Source organism: Hemitrygon akajei, chromosome 2, assembly GCF_048418815.1.
Source record: "Hemitrygon akajei chromosome 2, sHemAka1.3, whole genome shotgun sequence".
NCBI lineage: Eukaryota > Metazoa > Chordata > Chondrichthyes > Myliobatiformes > Dasyatidae > Hemitrygon > Hemitrygon akajei.
In genome coordinates, this window is record NC_133125.1 from 181,320,232 (window position 1) to 181,337,903 (window position 17,672).

Sequence of the window (17,672 nt, forward strand, 5' to 3'; positions counted from 1 at the left end):
TTCGGGAAGTTTTAAACTAATTTGGCAGGGGGATGGGAACCAGAGTGTGATGGTGCTGAGGATGAGGTAATTGGTTTACAATCAAAGTCAATCTGTATTGAGACTCCTAACAGGAGAGACTGATGACAGGACAAAATTGCAGTCAACAGGATGAGCTGCAATGTAAAAGGCAGACAAAATTGAAAAGGGTGAATACAGGACTTAGGGTGTTATAGTTGAATGCATGCAGTATACAGAATAAGGTAGAGTTACGGATTGCATGCATGACGTTCTAGGCATCAATGAAAGTTGTAGGCTGAAAGATTACAGTTGGGAGCCTGATGTCCAAGGAGACATATTGTATCAAAAGGACAGGAAGGTAGGCACAGGGGTAGATGTAGCTCTGTCGGTAAAAAAAAATAAATTATTAGAAAGAGGTGACATAGGATAGGAAGGTACTGAATCATTGTGAGTAGAGCTAAGGAATAGCAAGGGTAATAAGATCCTGATGGGAGTATATACAGACCCCCAAACAGTAGTAAGTATGTGGTCTACAAATTACAACGGAAGATAGAAATGCATGCCAAAAGGGCAATGTTACAATAGTCACGGGGAATTTCATTATAAGTTAGTTTGGGAAATTCAGGAGGGGGAATTTCTCGAATGCCTACAAGACGGCTTTTAGAGCGGTTCGTGGTTGAGCCCACTGGAGGATCAGATATTCTGGACATGATGTTGTGCAATGAACTGGAATTGATTAGAGACTTTAAGGTAGAAGAACCTTTAGGGGAAAGTGATCATAATATGATTGAATTCATCCTGAAATTTAAGGAGAAGCTCAAGTCAGATGTATCAGTATTACAGTGGAGTAAAGGGAATCACAGAGGCATGTGTGAGGAGTTGCTTTTACTAGAGAGAAGGTTCTTGGGAAACTGAAGGGTCTGAAGGTAGATGCATCACCTGGACCAGATGGACTACACCCCGGGGTTCTGAAAGAGGTGGCTGAAGAGACTGTGGACATTGGTACTGATCTTTCAAGAATTACTAGATTCTGGAATGGTTCCGGAAGACTGGAAAATTGAAAATGTCACTCCACTCTTCAAGAAGGGAGAGAGGCAGAAGAAAGGAAATTATAGGTCAGTTAGTCAAAACTCAATGGTTGGGAAGATGTTGGAGTTGAATATTAAGGATGTGGTGTTGGAGGCAGATGATAAAATAGGCCCTATTGCCTGACAGTTCTGTTGGAATTCTTTAAAGAAGTAACACAAAGGATAAAGAAAGGAGAATTGGTTGATATGTATTTGGAATTTCAGAAGGCATTTGACAAGGTGCCACACATGAGGTTGCATAACAATTTGAGAGCCCACAGGAAAGATACTAGCATTGATAAAGCAGTGGCTGGCTGGCAGTAGGCAAAGTATGGGAATAAAGGGAGCCTTTTCCAGTTGGCTTCCAGTGACTATCAGTGTTCCACAGAGGTCTGTGTTGGGACCGCTTCTTTTTACGTTATATGTTAGTGACTTGGATGATGGAATTGTTGCAAAGTTTGCAGACGATACGAAGATAGGTGGAGGGGCAGGTAGTTTTGAGGAAGTAGAGAGGCTACAGAAGGACTTAAACAGATTAGGAGAATGGGCAAAGAAGTGGCAGATGGAACACAGTATTGGGAAGTGTATTGTCAAGCACTTTGGCACCTTCAAGAAATACTCACTATTCTCTGTATAAAGAAGCTACTTCTCAGGTCTCTTTTAAATCTCTCCATTCTTATCCTGCATCTGTGCCTTCTTGTTTTGGACTCCCTAACCCTGGGGAAAAGACTATGGCTGTCTACCTTATCCATACCCATGAGATCACCTCTCATTTCCTGTGCTCCAAGGAGTAAAGATCCAAGGCAGCCAACCTCTTCCTATAACTTAAGCCCCCTAGTCCAGGTAGCATCCTTGTAAAACTTCTGCACCCTCTCCAGATAATGTTGCCCCCAATACAGTACCACCAAAACTCTAAATGCAGCTGCAACACAAATGTCCTTGCTGCTAATCTTGGTGCCTTGACTGAAGATGGCTGACGTGCTAAATACCTTCAAGAATGCCAAGGGAAATGCATCCAATTTGCACAGGTCTGGTTGGGTGTATTTCAGCTGAGGATGCCTGGAGAGATTAGAGAGGGGCAAGTCAGTACCTCTGTCTGGTGGTAGAGCGAGTACAGATTCTGGTTTAATCCTGACCTCCAGAACTGTCAATGTGAAGTTTGCACATTTCCCTGTGACTGTGAGGGTTCTTCCATCTCCTCTGGTTTGCACTTCAGGAACACGAGTCCCCTTCTTTACCAAGGGAAGGTGGTACAGATCAGTAACACTTAGTCCACACCAACCACCCAGTTATGCTATTTCTATTTTATTCCCCCTCCACATTTATTTAGAGATGCAGCACAGTAACAGGCCGTACTGACATGATTACACCCATGTGACCAATTAACTTGTACGACTTTGGAACTTGGGAGGAAACTGGGACACCTGGAGAAAATCCATGTGGATAAGGGAGAACATACAAACAGCAGCAGAATCTAACCCGGGTCGCTGGTGCTGTAATACTCTGCTACTGTGCCAGCTAGTTCCCAATTCTATCACTTTGCGGGCATTTAACCTACCACATATAGTAGGAAACTGACGCCCCCGGGAAGAAACCCACAGAGTCACGGGAAGAGTGTGCAGCCTCCACTCAGACAGCACCCGAGGCCAGGATTGAACCCGGGTCTCTGGAGCTACCAGGCAGTGGCTCTACCTGTGGTGCCAGTGTGGCACCAGTAACGTTGATGCCTGCTGCAGGTTAAGTGGGTGATGCATGTCCAGTCCTGTTTTCCACTGGGATGGCAGCGTTGCAGCTTAAGGTGTCAGTGAACTGGGTTCAATTCCCGTTGCTGTCTGAAGAGTTCATATGTTCTCCCTGTGATCGCGTGGGTTCCCTCCCACGTTCCAAAGCAGCACAGGCAAGTGGTGGGCTGCCTCCAGCACATTGTCAAACTGTGTTGGGCTGTTGAAATGCACAATCAACGGATGCTGCCTGACCCGCTGAGTTCATCCAGCTTTTGTACGTGTTGATTTGACCGCAGCATCTGCAGTGTACTGTGTGTTTACTTTTGTGTTGGTCTTTGATGCAAAGAACAAATTTCACTATGTTTTGATGTTTCGCAGGGCAAGTGACAAATACAGCTAATTGTTATCTTTAATCATTATAAACATGTAAGAGAATGATAAAAAACCATTTGATTCTGATATTTATCTATCTCCATTTCACGAATCCATCACAGAAACAGGTCTTTCGGCTCAGCTGGTCTATGCTGACAAAGATGCTGAGTTAAGGTAGTCCGTTGATTGCATTTCACTCATTTCCCTCCAAATCATTTCCTGCCCATGTACCATTGATCCAGCCTCCACCACCACTGGATTTACCACTCAGATAAGCTGTGAGAGTTCCTTGCCTTGTAGCTGAGTGGTGTAGTCTGGACGGGAGTTTGAGGGAAATGAAATGGGATTGAACTCAGAAGTGAATGCAGTACTCTAGATGTAGCCTAAAACTGCAGTACTGTATCCAGTCCTGGTCACTGCATGAGAGAAAAGACATGGAGGCTTTGGAGAAGGTGCAGAAGAGGTTCACCAGGATTTGTAAGGGAAGTGCTATAAGGAGAGGTTGGACTAACTTGGTTTGTTTTCTCTGAAGCAGCAGAGGTTGAAGGGAGATTTGATAGAGGTTACTAAAATTATGAAAGGCAGAAAGACAACTGGTATATGTTTAGGAGGGAATAGGTTAACCAAAGGAGTGCGGGGCAAGTGTTTATTTTATGGAGAGTGGTGGGTGCTTTGATTGTGCTGCCAGGTGTGGTAATGGAGGCAAATGTGATAGAGGAATTTAACAGGCAGGCAGAAGGCCACATACAGAAGAGATTCTGCAGATGCTGGAAATCTGCAGCAACACACACAAAAGGCCGGAGGAACTCAGCAGGTCGGGCAGCATCTATGGAGAGAAATAACTGCCCTGTTACTTTCCAGTTCTGAAGGGTTTCAGACCAAAACACTGATTGTTTATTCCTTTCCATAGATGCTAATGACCTGCTGAATTCCTCCAGCATTTCGTGTATGTTGTGCAGGGAGAAGGGATTAGTCTAGTTAGGCATTTAATTACTAGTTTAGTATACAGTGGTGCTAGAAAGTTTGTGAACCCTGTAGAATTTTCTCTATTTCTGCATAAATATGACATAAAACGTGTTCAGCTTTTCCACACAAGTCCTAAAACTAGATGAAGAGGACCCAATTAAATAAATAACACAAAAAACATTATAGTTGCTCATCTATTTATTGAGAAAAAATGATCCACTATTACACGTATTTGTTGGGGGAAAAATGTGAACCTTTGCATTCAGTAACTAGTGTGACCCCCTTGTATAGCAATAACTTCAACCAAACGTTTCTGGTAACTGTTGACTAGACCTGCACATCAGCTTGGAGGGGTTTTTGGCCATTCCTCCTCACAAGACTGCTTCAGCTCTGGGATATTGACAGGCTTCCTTGCATGAACTGCTTGCTTCCGCATATTAAGGTCAGGACTTTGACTCGACCATTCCAAAACAAGAATTTTCTTTTGTTTAATCCTTTCTGTTATTGATTTACTCTTGTCTTTCAGATCACTGGCTTGTTGCATTATCCACTTCCATTAAGCTTCAGGCGACGTACTGCTACCCTGATATTCTCCCGTAAATTGTCTTGATAGAATTTTGAATTCATTATTCCCTCAATCACTGCAAGCTGTCCAGGCCCTGCCGCAGCAAAGCAGCCCCAAACCATGATGTTCCTTCCACCATGCTTCACAGTTGGGATGACGTTTTGGTGTTGGTGTGCAGTGCCCTTTTTCCTCCAAACATAGCAATGTGTAATCCTATCAAAAAGTTAAACTTTTGTCTCATCTGTCCACAGAACACTGTCCCAGACGTGTTGCAGAACATCCAGGTGCTCTTTTGCAAACTTGTGACAAGCAGCAATGTTATTTTTGGAGAACAGTGGTTTCCTCCATGGTGTCCTTCCATGAGCACCATTCTTGTTCAGTGTTTTTCTTATAGTGGACATATGAACAGAGATTTCAGCAATTTCTAGAGATTTCTGCAGATCTTTTGCTCTTACCCTTGCATTCTTTTTCACCTCCTTCAGCATTGCACAGTGTGTTCTTGGTGTGACCTTTGCAGGATGCCCACTCCTAAGGAGAGTAGAAGCAGTAGTGAGTTTCCTCCATTTGTAGACAATTTCTCTTTCTGTGGACTGATGAACACTCAGGTCTTTAGAAAAGCTTTTGTAGCCTTTTCCAGCTTCATGCATCTCTACAATTCTTCTTCTAAGGTCCTTTGAAAGTTGTTTTGATCGAGGTATGGTGCACATAAACAGATCTTTCTTGAGAAGAGCAGACTCTGTCAGTAACCTGACTGTGTGTCTTTTACATAGGGCAGGGCACTTCTACAATGGACACCTCCAATCTCATTTCATTGAACGGAACACCTGACTCCAAATAGCTTCTGTAGAAGGCATTACCCCAGAGGTTCACATACTTTTTCCATCAAATACATGCAATATTAGATAATTTTCTCAATAAATATAGGAACAACTATATTTTGCGTTATCTGTTTAATTGGGTTCTCTTTATCTAGGCTTAGGACTTGCGTGAAGATCTGATCATACTTTAGGTCATACTTATACAGAGATAGAGAAAATTCTACAGGGTTCACAAACTTTCTAGCAGCACTGTACTATTCTAATGCTGGATTGGTGCACAGGGTGTTTGGTCAACAGGGACTGGGTGGGCCGAAGGGCCTGTCTGACAAGTTAATTAGATGCGGTGGATGAGAAGACCCTGAAATGTTTACTGGCCCCTGAGGTTGCAGACGACACCAGCGTCCTCGTCGTGGGAACAATTGTGCTTCCCGATGGGCGAATGCCGACAGTGTAGGAGACTCCTCTCAGTGCCCACACACCGCACATCATCCAGGAGAATGCGCAGGGAAATGCCGGGGCCAAACTCAGCCTTTCGCGTGGCACGGAGTGCACCGGGGTAGCCCAGCTGCCGGCACACCACCTCCGCTGCCCGTGAGTCCCACGAGTCATCACATACCGTGCCCCACTTGCCAGCCAAGCGGACCTCCACCCTGCCTCGCCCGGGAGACCCCCCTGCCCCTGCTAAGCGCACTGCGCCTTTCCGTATCTTGGTGCGTTCCTTCTTTGGCAGCCGGCCCTTTCGCCTGCCTCCTCCCTTGGGCTTGGCTGGCCGTTCAGGCAATCTACTGCTGGTGGCTGGTCCAGACGTAGTGGTCCTTGGCGTGGCCGCGGTCGGCCTGCGCCGAGTCGGAATGGCCAGGTGGGGGGCAGAAGTCGTGCGCCAGGTCCTTTCCCTCGGGGTCGGCGTTGCTCTTAATCTCTGTTTTGGAGCACGGGAAGGGGTCAGCGTGTGGTTGACAGAGGTTGCACTCGGAGGCACTGGGGTGACAGCGGAGTCATCAATGAGCTCTGAAGAAATTCACAACAATGGATCTGGATCAGTTAGCATCAATTCTACCTTCTGGGACCCGCCCAAACCCCAAACCAAATCCACACAGCCGGATTTATGTGACAGCACTGGATACTGTGAGCCAATTTCTAGCTAAGGTTTAAGGCACTAGATTCTGTAACCTCTTCTCAAACTCTAAGGGCACTGGATGTTGTAACCCCATCTTTACCCTGAGGCACAGGGCAGTGGATACCGTAACCTCCTCTTTAACCCTGAGTCACAGGGCACTGGATACCGTAACCTTCTCTCTAACCCTGAGTCACAGGACAGCAGATACAGTAACCCCATCTCTAACCCTGAGTCACAGGACAGCAGATACTGTAACCCCATCTCTAACCCTGAGTCACAGGACAGCAGATACTGTAACCCCATCTCTAACCCTGAGTCACAGGACAGCAGATACTGTAACCCCATCTCTAACCCTGAGTCACAGGACAGCAGATACTGTAACCCCATCTCTAACCCTGAGTCACAGGACAGCAGATACTGTAACCCCATCTCTAACCCTGAGTCACAGGACAGCAGATACAGTAACCCACTCTATAACCCTGAGTCACAGGACAGCAGATACTGTAACCCCATCTCTAACCCTGAGTCACAGGACAGCAGATACAGTAACCCACTCTATAACCCTGAGTCACAGGACAGCAGATACTGTAACCCCATCTCTAACCCTGAGTCACAGGACAGCAGATACTGTAACCCACTCTATAACCCTGAGTCACAGGACAGCAGATACTGTAACCCCATCTCTAACCCTGAGTCACAGGACAGCAGATACAGTAACCCACTCTATAACCCTGAGTCACAGGACAGCAGATACTGTAACCCCATCTCTAACCCTGAGTCACAGGACAGCAGATACAGTAACCCACTCTATAACCCTGAGTCACAGGACAGCAGATACTGTAACCCCATCTCTAACCCTGAGTCACAGGACAGCAGATACAGTAACCCACTCTATAACCCTGAGTCACAGGACAGCAGATACTGTAACCCCATCTCTAACCCTGAGTCACAGGACAGCAGATACAGTAACCCACTCTATAACCCTGAGTCACAGGACAGCAGATACTGTAACCCCATCTCTAACACTGAGTCACAGGGCAGCAGATACAGTAACCCCATCTCTAACCCTGAGTCACAGGGCAGCAGATACTGTAACCCCATCTCTAACCCTGAGTCACTGGACAGCAGATACTGTAACCCACTCTATAACCCTGAGTCACAGGCCAGCAGATACTGTAACCCCATCTCTAACCCTGAGTCACAGGACAGCAGATACAGTAACCCACTCTATAACCCTGAGTCACAGGCCAGCAGATACTGTAACCCACTCTATAACCCTGAGTCACAGGGCAGCAGATACAGTAACCCCATCTCTAACCCTGAGTCACAGGGCAGCAGATACAGTAAACCCCATCTCTAACCCTGAGTCACTGGGCAGCAGATACTGTAACCCACTCTATAACCCTGAGTCACAGGAGAGCAGATACTGTAACCCACTCTATAACCCTGAGTCACTGGGCAGCAGATACTGTAACCCACTCTATAACCCTGAGTCACAGGAGAGCAGATACTGTAACCCACTCCATAACCCTGAGTCACAGGGCAGCAGATACTGTAACCCACTTTATAACCCTGAGTCACTGGGCAGCAGATACTGTAATCCCATCTCTAACCCTGAGTCACAGGACAGCAGATACTGTAACCCCATCTCTAACCCTGAGTCACAGGACAGCAGATACTGTAACCCACTCTATAACCCTGAGTCACAGGACAGCAGATACTGTAATCCCATCTCTATCCCTGAGTCACAGGACAGCAGATACTGTAACCCACTCTATAACCCTGAGTCACTGGGCAGCAGATACTGTAACCCACTCTATAACCCTGAATCACTGGGCAGCAGATACTGTAACCCACTCTATAACCCTGAGTCACAGGGCAGCAGATACTGTAACCCACTCTATAACCCTGAGTCACAGGAGAGCAGATACTGTAACCCACTCTATAACCCTGAGTCACAGGGCAGCAGATACTGTAACCCACTCTATAACCCTGAGTCACTGGGCAGCAGATACTGTAACCCACTCTATAACCCTGAGTCACAGGACAGCAGATACAGTAACCCCATCTCTAACCCTGAGTCACAGGGCAGCAGATACTGTAACCCACTCTATAACCCTGAGTCACTGGGCAGCAGATACTGTAACCCACTCTATATCCCTGAGTCACAGGGCAGCAGATACTGTAAACCACTCTATAACCCTGAGTCACAGGGCAGCAGATACTGTAACCCACTCTATATCCCTGAGTCACAGGGCAGCAGATACTGTAACCCACTCTATAACCCTGAGTCACAGGGCAGCAGATACTGTAACCCACTCTATAACCCTGAGTCACAGGAGAGCAGATACTGTAACCCACTCTATAACCCTGAGTCACTGGGCAGCAGATACAGTAAACCCCATCTCTAACCCTGAGTCACTGGGCAGCAGATACTGTAACCCACTCTATAACCCTGAGTCACAGGAGAGCAGATACTGTAACCCACTCTATAACCCTGAGTCACTGGACAGCAGATACTGTAATCCCATCTCTATCCCTGAGTCACAGGACAGCAGATACTGTAACCCACTCTATAACCCTGAGTCACTGGACAGCAGATACTGTAATCCCATCTCTATCCCTGAGTCACAGGACAGCAGATACTGTAACCCACTCTATAACCCTGAGTCACAGGAGAGCAGATACTGTAACTCACTCTATAACCCTGAGTCACAGGGCAGCAGATACTGTAACCCACTTTATAACCCTGAGTCACTGGGCAGCAGATACTGTAACCCCATCTCTAACCCTGAGTCACAGGACAGCAGATACTGTAACCCACTCTATAACCCTGAGTCACAGGACAGCAGATACTGTAATCCCATCTCTATCCCTGAGTCACAGGACAGCAGATACTGTAACCCACTCTATAACCCTGAGTCACAGGGCAGCAGATACAGTAACCCACTCTATAACCCTGAGTCACAGGAGAGCAGATACTGTAACCCACTCTATAACCCTGAGTCACAGGACAGCAGATACTGTAACCCCATCTCTAACACTGAGTCACAGGGCAGCAGATACAGTAACCCCATCTCTAACCCTGAGTCACAGGGCAGCAGATACTGTAACCCCATCTCTAACCCTGAGTCACTGGACAGCAGATACTGTAACCCACTCTATAACCCTGAGTCACAGGCCAGCAGATACTGTAACCCCATCTCTAACCCTGAGTCACAGGACAGCAGATACAGTAACCCACTCTATAACCCTGAGTCACAGGCCAGCAGATACTGTAACCCACTCTATAACCCTGAGTCACAGGGCAGCAGATACAGTAACCCCATCTCTAACCCTGAGTCACAGGGCAGCAGATACAGTAAACCCCATCTCTAACCCTGAGTCACTGGGCAGCAGATACTGTAACCCACTCTATAACCCTGAGTCACAGGAGAGCAGATACTGTAACCCACTCTATAACCCTGAGTCACTGGGCAGCAGATACTGTAACCCACTCTATAACCCTGAGTCACAGGAGAGCAGATACTGTAACCCACTCCATAACCCTGAGTCACAGGGCAGCAGATACTGTAACCCACTTTATAACCCTGAGTCACTGGGCAGCAGATACTGTAATCCCATCTCTAACCCTGAGTCACAGGACAGCAGATACTGTAACCCCATCTCTAACCCTGAGTCACAGGACAGCAGATACTGTAACCCACTCTATAACCCTGAGTCACAGGACAGCAGATACTGTAATCCCATCTCTATCCCTGAGTCACAGGACAGCAGATACTGTAACCCACTCTATAACCCTGAGTCACTGGGCAGCAGATACTGTAACCCACTCTATAACCCTGAATCACTGGGCAGCAGATACTGTAACCCACTCTATAACCCTGAGTCACAGGGCAGCAGATACTGTAACCCACTCTATAACCCTGAGTCACAGGAGAGCAGATACTGTAACCCACTCTATAACCCTGAGTCACAGGGCAGCAGATACTGTAACCCACTCTATAACCCTGAGTCACAGGGCAGCAGATACTGTAACCCACTCTATAACCCTGAGTCACAGGACAGCAGATACAGTAACCCCATCTCTAACCCTGAGTCACAGGGCAGCAGATACTGTAACCCACTCTATAACCCTGAGTCACTGGGCAGCAGATACTGTAACCCACTCTATATCCCTGAGTCACAGGGCAGCAGATACTGTAAACCACTCTATAACCCTGAGTCACAGGGCAGCAGATACTGTAACCCACTCTATATCCCTGAGTCACAGGGCAGCAGATACTGTAACCCACTCTATAACCCTGAGTCACAGGGCAGCAGATACTGTAACCCACTCTATAACCCTGAGTCACAGGAGAGCAGATACTGTAACCCACTCTATAACCCTGAGTCACTGGGCAGCAGATACAGTAAACCCCATCTCTAACCCTGAGTCACAGGACAGCAGATACTGTAACCCACTCTATAACCCTGAGTCACTGGACAGCAGATACTGTAATCCCATCTCTATCCCTGAGTCACAGGACAGCAGATACTGTAACCCACTCTATAACCCTGAGTCACAGGAGAGCAGATACTGTAACTCACTCTATAACCCTGAGTCACAGGGCAGCAGATACTGTAACCCACTTTATAACCCTGAGTCACTGGGCAGCAGATACTGTAACCCCATCTCTAACCCTGAGTCACAGGACAGCAGATACTGTAACCCACTCTATAACCCTGAGTCACAGGACAGCAGATACTGTAATCCCATCTCTATCCCTGAGTCACAGGACAGCAGATACTGTAACCCACTCTATAACCCTGAGTCACAGGGCAGCAGATACAGTAACCCACTCTATAACCCTGAGTCACAGGAGAGCAGATACTGTAACCCACTCTATAACCCTGAGTCACAGGACAGCAGATACTGTAACTCACTCTATAACCCTGAGTCACAGGACAGCAGATACTGTAATCCCATCTCTATCCCTGAGTCACTGGACAGCAGATACTGTAATCCCATCTCTATCCCTGAGTCACAGGACAGCAGATACTGTAACCCACTCTATAACCCTGAGTCACAGGGCAGCAGATACAGTAACCCCATCTCTAACCCTGAGTCACAGGGCAGCAGATACAGTAAACCCCATCTCTAACCCTGAGTCACTGGGCAGCAGATACTGTAACCCCATCTCTAACCCTGAGTCACAGGACAGCAGATACTGTAACCCACTCTATAACCCTGAGTCACAGGACAGCAGATACTGTAATCCCATCTCTATCCCTGAGTCACAGGACAGCAGATACTGTAACCCACTCTATAACCCTGAGTCACTGGGCAGCAGATACTGTAACCCACTCTATAACCCTGAGTCACTGGGCAGCAGATACTGTAACCCACTCTATAACCCTGAGTCACAGGGCAGCAGATACTGTAACCCACTCTATAACCCTGAGTCACAGGAGAGCAGATACTGTAACCCACTCTATAACCCTGAGTCACAGGGCAGCAGATACTGTAACCCCATCTCTAACCCTGAGTCACAGGGCAGCAGATACTGTAACCCACTCTCTAACCCTGAGTCACTGGGCAGCAGATACTGTAACCCCATCTCTAACCCTGAGTCACAGGGCAGCAGATACTGTAACCCACTCTATAACCCTGAGTCACAGGGCAGCAGATACTGTAACCCACTCTATAACCCTGAGTCACAGGGCAGCAGATACTGTAACCCACTCTATAACCCTGAGTCACAGGGCAGCAGATACTGTAACTCACTCTATAACCCTGAGTCACTGGGCAGCAGATACTGTAACCCACTCTATAACCCTGAGTCACTGGGCAGCAGATACTGTAACCCACTCTATAACCCTGAGTCACAGGACAGCAGATACAGTAACCCCATCTCTAACCCTGAGTCACAGGGCAGCAGATACTGTAACCCACTCTATAACCCTGAGTCACTGGGCAGCAGATACTGTAACCCACTCTATATCCCTGAGTCACAGGGCAGCAGATACTGTAAACCACTCTATAACCCTGAGTCACAGGGCAGCAGATACTGTAACCCACTCTATATCCCTGAGTCACAGGGCAGCAGATACTGTAACCCACTCTATAACCCTGAGTCACAGGGCAGCAGATACTGTAACCCACTCTATAACCCTGAGTCACAGGAGAGCAGATACTGTAACCCACTCTATAACCCTGAGTCACTGGGCAGCAGATACAGTAAACCCCATCTCTAACCCTGAGTCACTGGGCAGCAGATACTGTAACCCACTCTATAACCCTGAGTCACAGGAGAGCAGATACTGTAACCCACTCTATAACCCTGAGTCACTGGACAGCAGATACTGTAATCCCATCTCTATCCCTGAGTCACAGGACAGCAGATACTGTAACCCACTCTATAACCCTGAGTCACTGGACAGCAGATACTGTAATCCCATCTCTATCCCTGAGTCACAGGACAGCAGATACTGTAACCCACTCTATAACCCTGAGTCACAGGAGAGCAGATACTGTAACTCACTCTATAACCCTGAGTCACAGGGCAGCAGATACTGTAACCCACTTTATAACCCTGAGTCACTGGGCAGCAGATACTGTAACCCCATCTCTAACCCTGAGTCACAGGACAGCAGATACTGTAACCCACTCTATAACCCTGAGTCACAGGACAGCAGATACTGTAATCCCATCTCTATCCCTGAGTCACAGGACAGCAGATACTGTAACCCACTCTATAACCCTGAGTCACAGGGCAGCAGATACAGTAACCCACTCTATAACCCTGAGTCACAGGAGAGCAGATACTGTAACCCACTCTATAACCCTGAGTCACAGGACAGCAGATACTGTAACCCCATCTCTAACACTGAGTCACAGGGCAGCAGATACAGTAACCCCATCTCTAACCCTGAGTCACAGGGCAGCAGATACTGTAACCCCATCTCTAACCCTGAGTCACTGGACAGCAGATACTGTAACCCACTCTATAACCCTGAGTCACAGGCCAGCAGATACTGTAACCCCATCTCTAACCCTGAGTCACAGGACAGCAGATACAGTAACCCACTCTATAACCCTGAGTCACAGGCCAGCAGATACTGTAACCCACTCTATAACCCTGAGTCACAGGGCAGCAGATACAGTAACCCCATCTCTAACCCTGAGTCACAGGGCAGCAGATACAGTAAACCCCATCTCTAACCCTGAGTCACTGGGCAGCAGATACTGTAACCCACTCTATAACCCTGAGTCACAGGAGAGCAGATACTGTAACCCACTCTATAACCCTGAGTCACTGGGCAGCAGATACTGTAACCCACTCTATAACCCTGAGTCACAGGAGAGCAGATACTGTAACCCACTCCATAACCCTGAGTCACAGGGCAGCAGATACTGTAACCCACTTTATAACCCTGAGTCACTGGGCAGCAGATACTGTAATCCCATCTCTAACCCTGAGTCACAGGACAGCAGATACTGTAACCCCATCTCTAACCCTGAGTCACAGGACAGCAGATACTGTAACCCACTCTATAACCCTGAGTCACAGGACAGCAGATACTGTAATCCCATCTCTATCCCTGAGTCACAGGACAGCAGATACTGTAACCCACTCTATAACCCTGAGTCACTGGGCAGCAGATACTGTAACCCACTCTATAACCCTGAATCACTGGGCAGCAGATACTGTAACCCACTCTATAACCCTGAGTCACAGGGCAGCAGATACTGTAACCCACTCTATAACCCTGAGTCACAGGAGAGCAGATACTGTAACCCACTCTATAACCCTGAGTCACAGGGCAGCAGATACTGTAACCCACTCTATAACCCTGAGTCACAGGGCAGCAGATACTGTAACCCACTCTATAACCCTGAGTCACAGGACAGCAGATACAGTAACCCCATCTCTAACCCTGAGTCACAGGGCAGCAGATACTGTAACCCACTCTATAACCCTGAGTCACTGGGCAGCAGATACTGTAACCCACTCTATATCCCTGAGTCACAGGGCAGCAGATACTGTAAACCACTCTATAACCCTGAGTCACAGGGCAGCAGATACTGTAACCCACTCTATATCCCTGAGTCACAGGGCAGCAGATACTGTAACCCACTCTATAACCCTGAGTCACAGGGCAGCAGATACTGTAACCCACTCTATAACCCTGAGTCACAGGAGAGCAGATACTGTAACCCACTCTATAACCCTGAGTCACTGGGCAGCAGATACAGTAAACCCCATCTCTAACCCTGAGTCACTGGGCAGCAGATACTGTAACCCACTCTATAACCCTGAGTCACAGGAGAGCAGATACTGTAACCCACTCTATAACCCTGAGTCACTGGACAGCAGATACTGTAATCCCATCTCTATCCCTGAGTCACAGGACAGCAGATACTGTAACCCACTCTATAACCCTGAGTCACTGGACAGCAGATACTGTAATCCCATCTCTATCCCTGAGTCACAGGACAGCAGATACTGTAACCCACTCTATAACCCTGAGTCACAGGAGAGCAGATACTGTAACTCACTCTATAACCCTGAGTCACAGGGCAGCAGATACTGTAACCCACTTTATAACCCTGAGTCACTGGGCAGCAGATACTGTAACCCCATCTCTAACCCTGAGTCACAGGACAGCAGATACTGTAACCCACTCTATAACCCTGAGTCACAGGACAGCAGATACTGTAATCCCATCTCTATCCCTGAGTCACAGGACAGCAGATACTGTAACCCACTCTATAACCCTGAGTCACAGGGCAGCAGATACAGTAACCCACTCTATAACCCTGAGTCACAGGAGAGCAGATACTGTAACCCACTCTATAACCCTGAGTCACAGGACAGCAGATACTGTAACTCACTCTATAACCCTGAGTCACAGGACAGCAGATACTGTAATCCCATCTCTATCCCTGAGTCACTGGACAGCAGATACTGTAATCCCATCTCTATCCCTGAGTCACAGGACAGCAGATACTGTAACCCACTCTATAACCCTGAGTCACTGGGCAGCAGATACTGTAACCCACTCTATAACCCTGAGTCACTGGGCAGCAGATACTGTAACCCACTCTATAACCCTGAGTCACAGGGCAGCAGATACTGTAACCCACTCTATAACCCTGAGTCACAGGAGAGCAGATACTGTAACCCACTCTATAACCCTGAGTCACAGGGCAGCAGATACTGTAACCCCATCTCTAACCCTGAGTCACAGGGCAGCAGATACTGTAACCCACTCTCTAACCCTGAGTCACTGGGCAGCAGATACTGTAACCCCATCTCTAACCCTGAGTCACAGGGCAGCAGATACTGTAACCCACTCTATAACCCTGAGTCACAGGGCAGCAGATACTGTAACCCACTCTATAACCCTGAGTCACAGGGCAGCAGATACTGTAACCCACTCTATAACCCTGAGTCACAGGGCAGCAGATACTGTAACTCACTCTATAACCCTGAGTCACTGGGCAGCAGATACTGTAACCCACTCTATAACCCTGAGTCACTGGGCAGCAGATACTGTAACCCACTCTATAACCCTGAGTCACAGGACAGCAGATACAGTAACCCCATCTCTAACCCTGAGTCACAGGGCAGCAGATACTGTAACCCACTCTATAACCCTGAGTCACTGGGCAGCAGATACTGTAACCCACTCTATATCCCTGAGTCACAGGGCAGCAGATACTGTAAACCACTCTATAACCCTGAGTCACAGGGCAGCAGATACTGTAACCCACTCTATATCCCTGAGTCACAGGGCAGCAGATACTGTAACCCACTCTATAACCCTGAGTCACAGGGCAGCAGATACTGTAACCCACTCTATAACCCTGAGTCACAGGAGAGCAGATACTGTAACCCACTCTATAACCCTGAGTCACTGGGCAGCAGATACAGTAAACCCCATCTCTAACCCTGAGTCACTGGGCAGCAGATACTGTAACCCACTCTATAACCCTGAGTCACAGGAGAGCAGATACTGTAACCCACTCTATAACCCTGAGTCACTGGACAGCAGATACTGTAATCCCATCTCTATCCCTGAGTCACAGGACAGCAGATACTGTAACCCACTCTATAACCCTGAGTCACTGGACAGCAGATACTGTAATCCCATCTCTATCCCTGAGTCACAGGACAGCAGATACTGTAACCCACTCTATAACCCTGAGTCACAGGAGAGCAGATACTGTAACTCACTCTATAACCCTGAGTCACAGGGCAGCAGATACTGTAACCCACTTTATAACCCTGAGTCACTGGGCAGCAGATACTGTAACCCCATCTCTAACCCTGAGTCACAGGACAGCAGATACTGTAACCCACTCTATAACCCTGAGTCACAGGACAGCAGATACTGTAATCCCATCTCTATCCCTGAGTCACAGGACAGCAGATACTGTAACCCACTCTATAACCCTGAGTCACAGGGCAGCAGATACAGTAACCCACTCTATAACCCTGAGTCACAGGAGAGCAGATACTGTAACCCACTCTATAACCCTGAGTCACAGGACAGCAGATACTGTAACCCCATCTCTAACACTGAGTCACAGGGCAGCAGATACAGTAACCCCATCTCTAACCCTGAGTCACAGGGCAGCAGATACTGTAACCCCATCTCTAACCCTGAGTCACTGGACAGCAGATACTGTAACCCACTCTATAACCCTGAGTCACAGGCCAGCAGATACTGTAACCCCATCTCTAACCCTGAGTCACAGGACAGCAGATACAGTAACCCACTCTATAACCCTGAGTCACAGGCCAGCAGATACTGTAACCCACTCTATAACCCTGAGTCACAGGGCAGCAGATACAGTAACCCCATCTCTAACCCTGAGTCACAGGGCAGCAGATACAGTAAACCCCATCTCTAACCCTGAGTCACTGGGCAGCAGATACTGTAACCCACTCTATAACCCTGAGTCACAGGAGAGCAGATACTGTAACCCACTCTATAACCCTGAGTCACTGGGCAGCAGATACTGTAACCCACTCTATAACCCTGAGTCACAGG

General features: G+C 47.7%; 1 protein-coding gene across 3 annotated transcripts in view; it reads right to left on the reverse strand.

Annotated features, from left to right (window-relative positions):
• LOC140718976 (HHIP-like protein 1) overlaps nucleotides 1–17,672 on the reverse strand; it is a 124,865-nt gene that overhangs the window by 5,634 nt on the left and 101,559 nt on the right. Inside the window, exon 9 of one of the 3 annotated variants that reach the window (XM_073033290.1) lies at nucleotides 3,183–6,520. The exons of 1 other annotated variant lie outside the window; for it this stretch is intronic. In XM_073033290.1, the coding sequence (XP_072889391.1) occupies nucleotides 5,880–6,520 (641 nt within the window). In that variant the 3' untranslated portion in view covers nucleotides 3,183–5,879. Of the gene's footprint in view, nucleotides 1–3,182; nucleotides 6,521–17,672 lie in introns of those variants that run through there. One more of the 3 variants, XM_073033302.1, reaches the window with a different exon arrangement.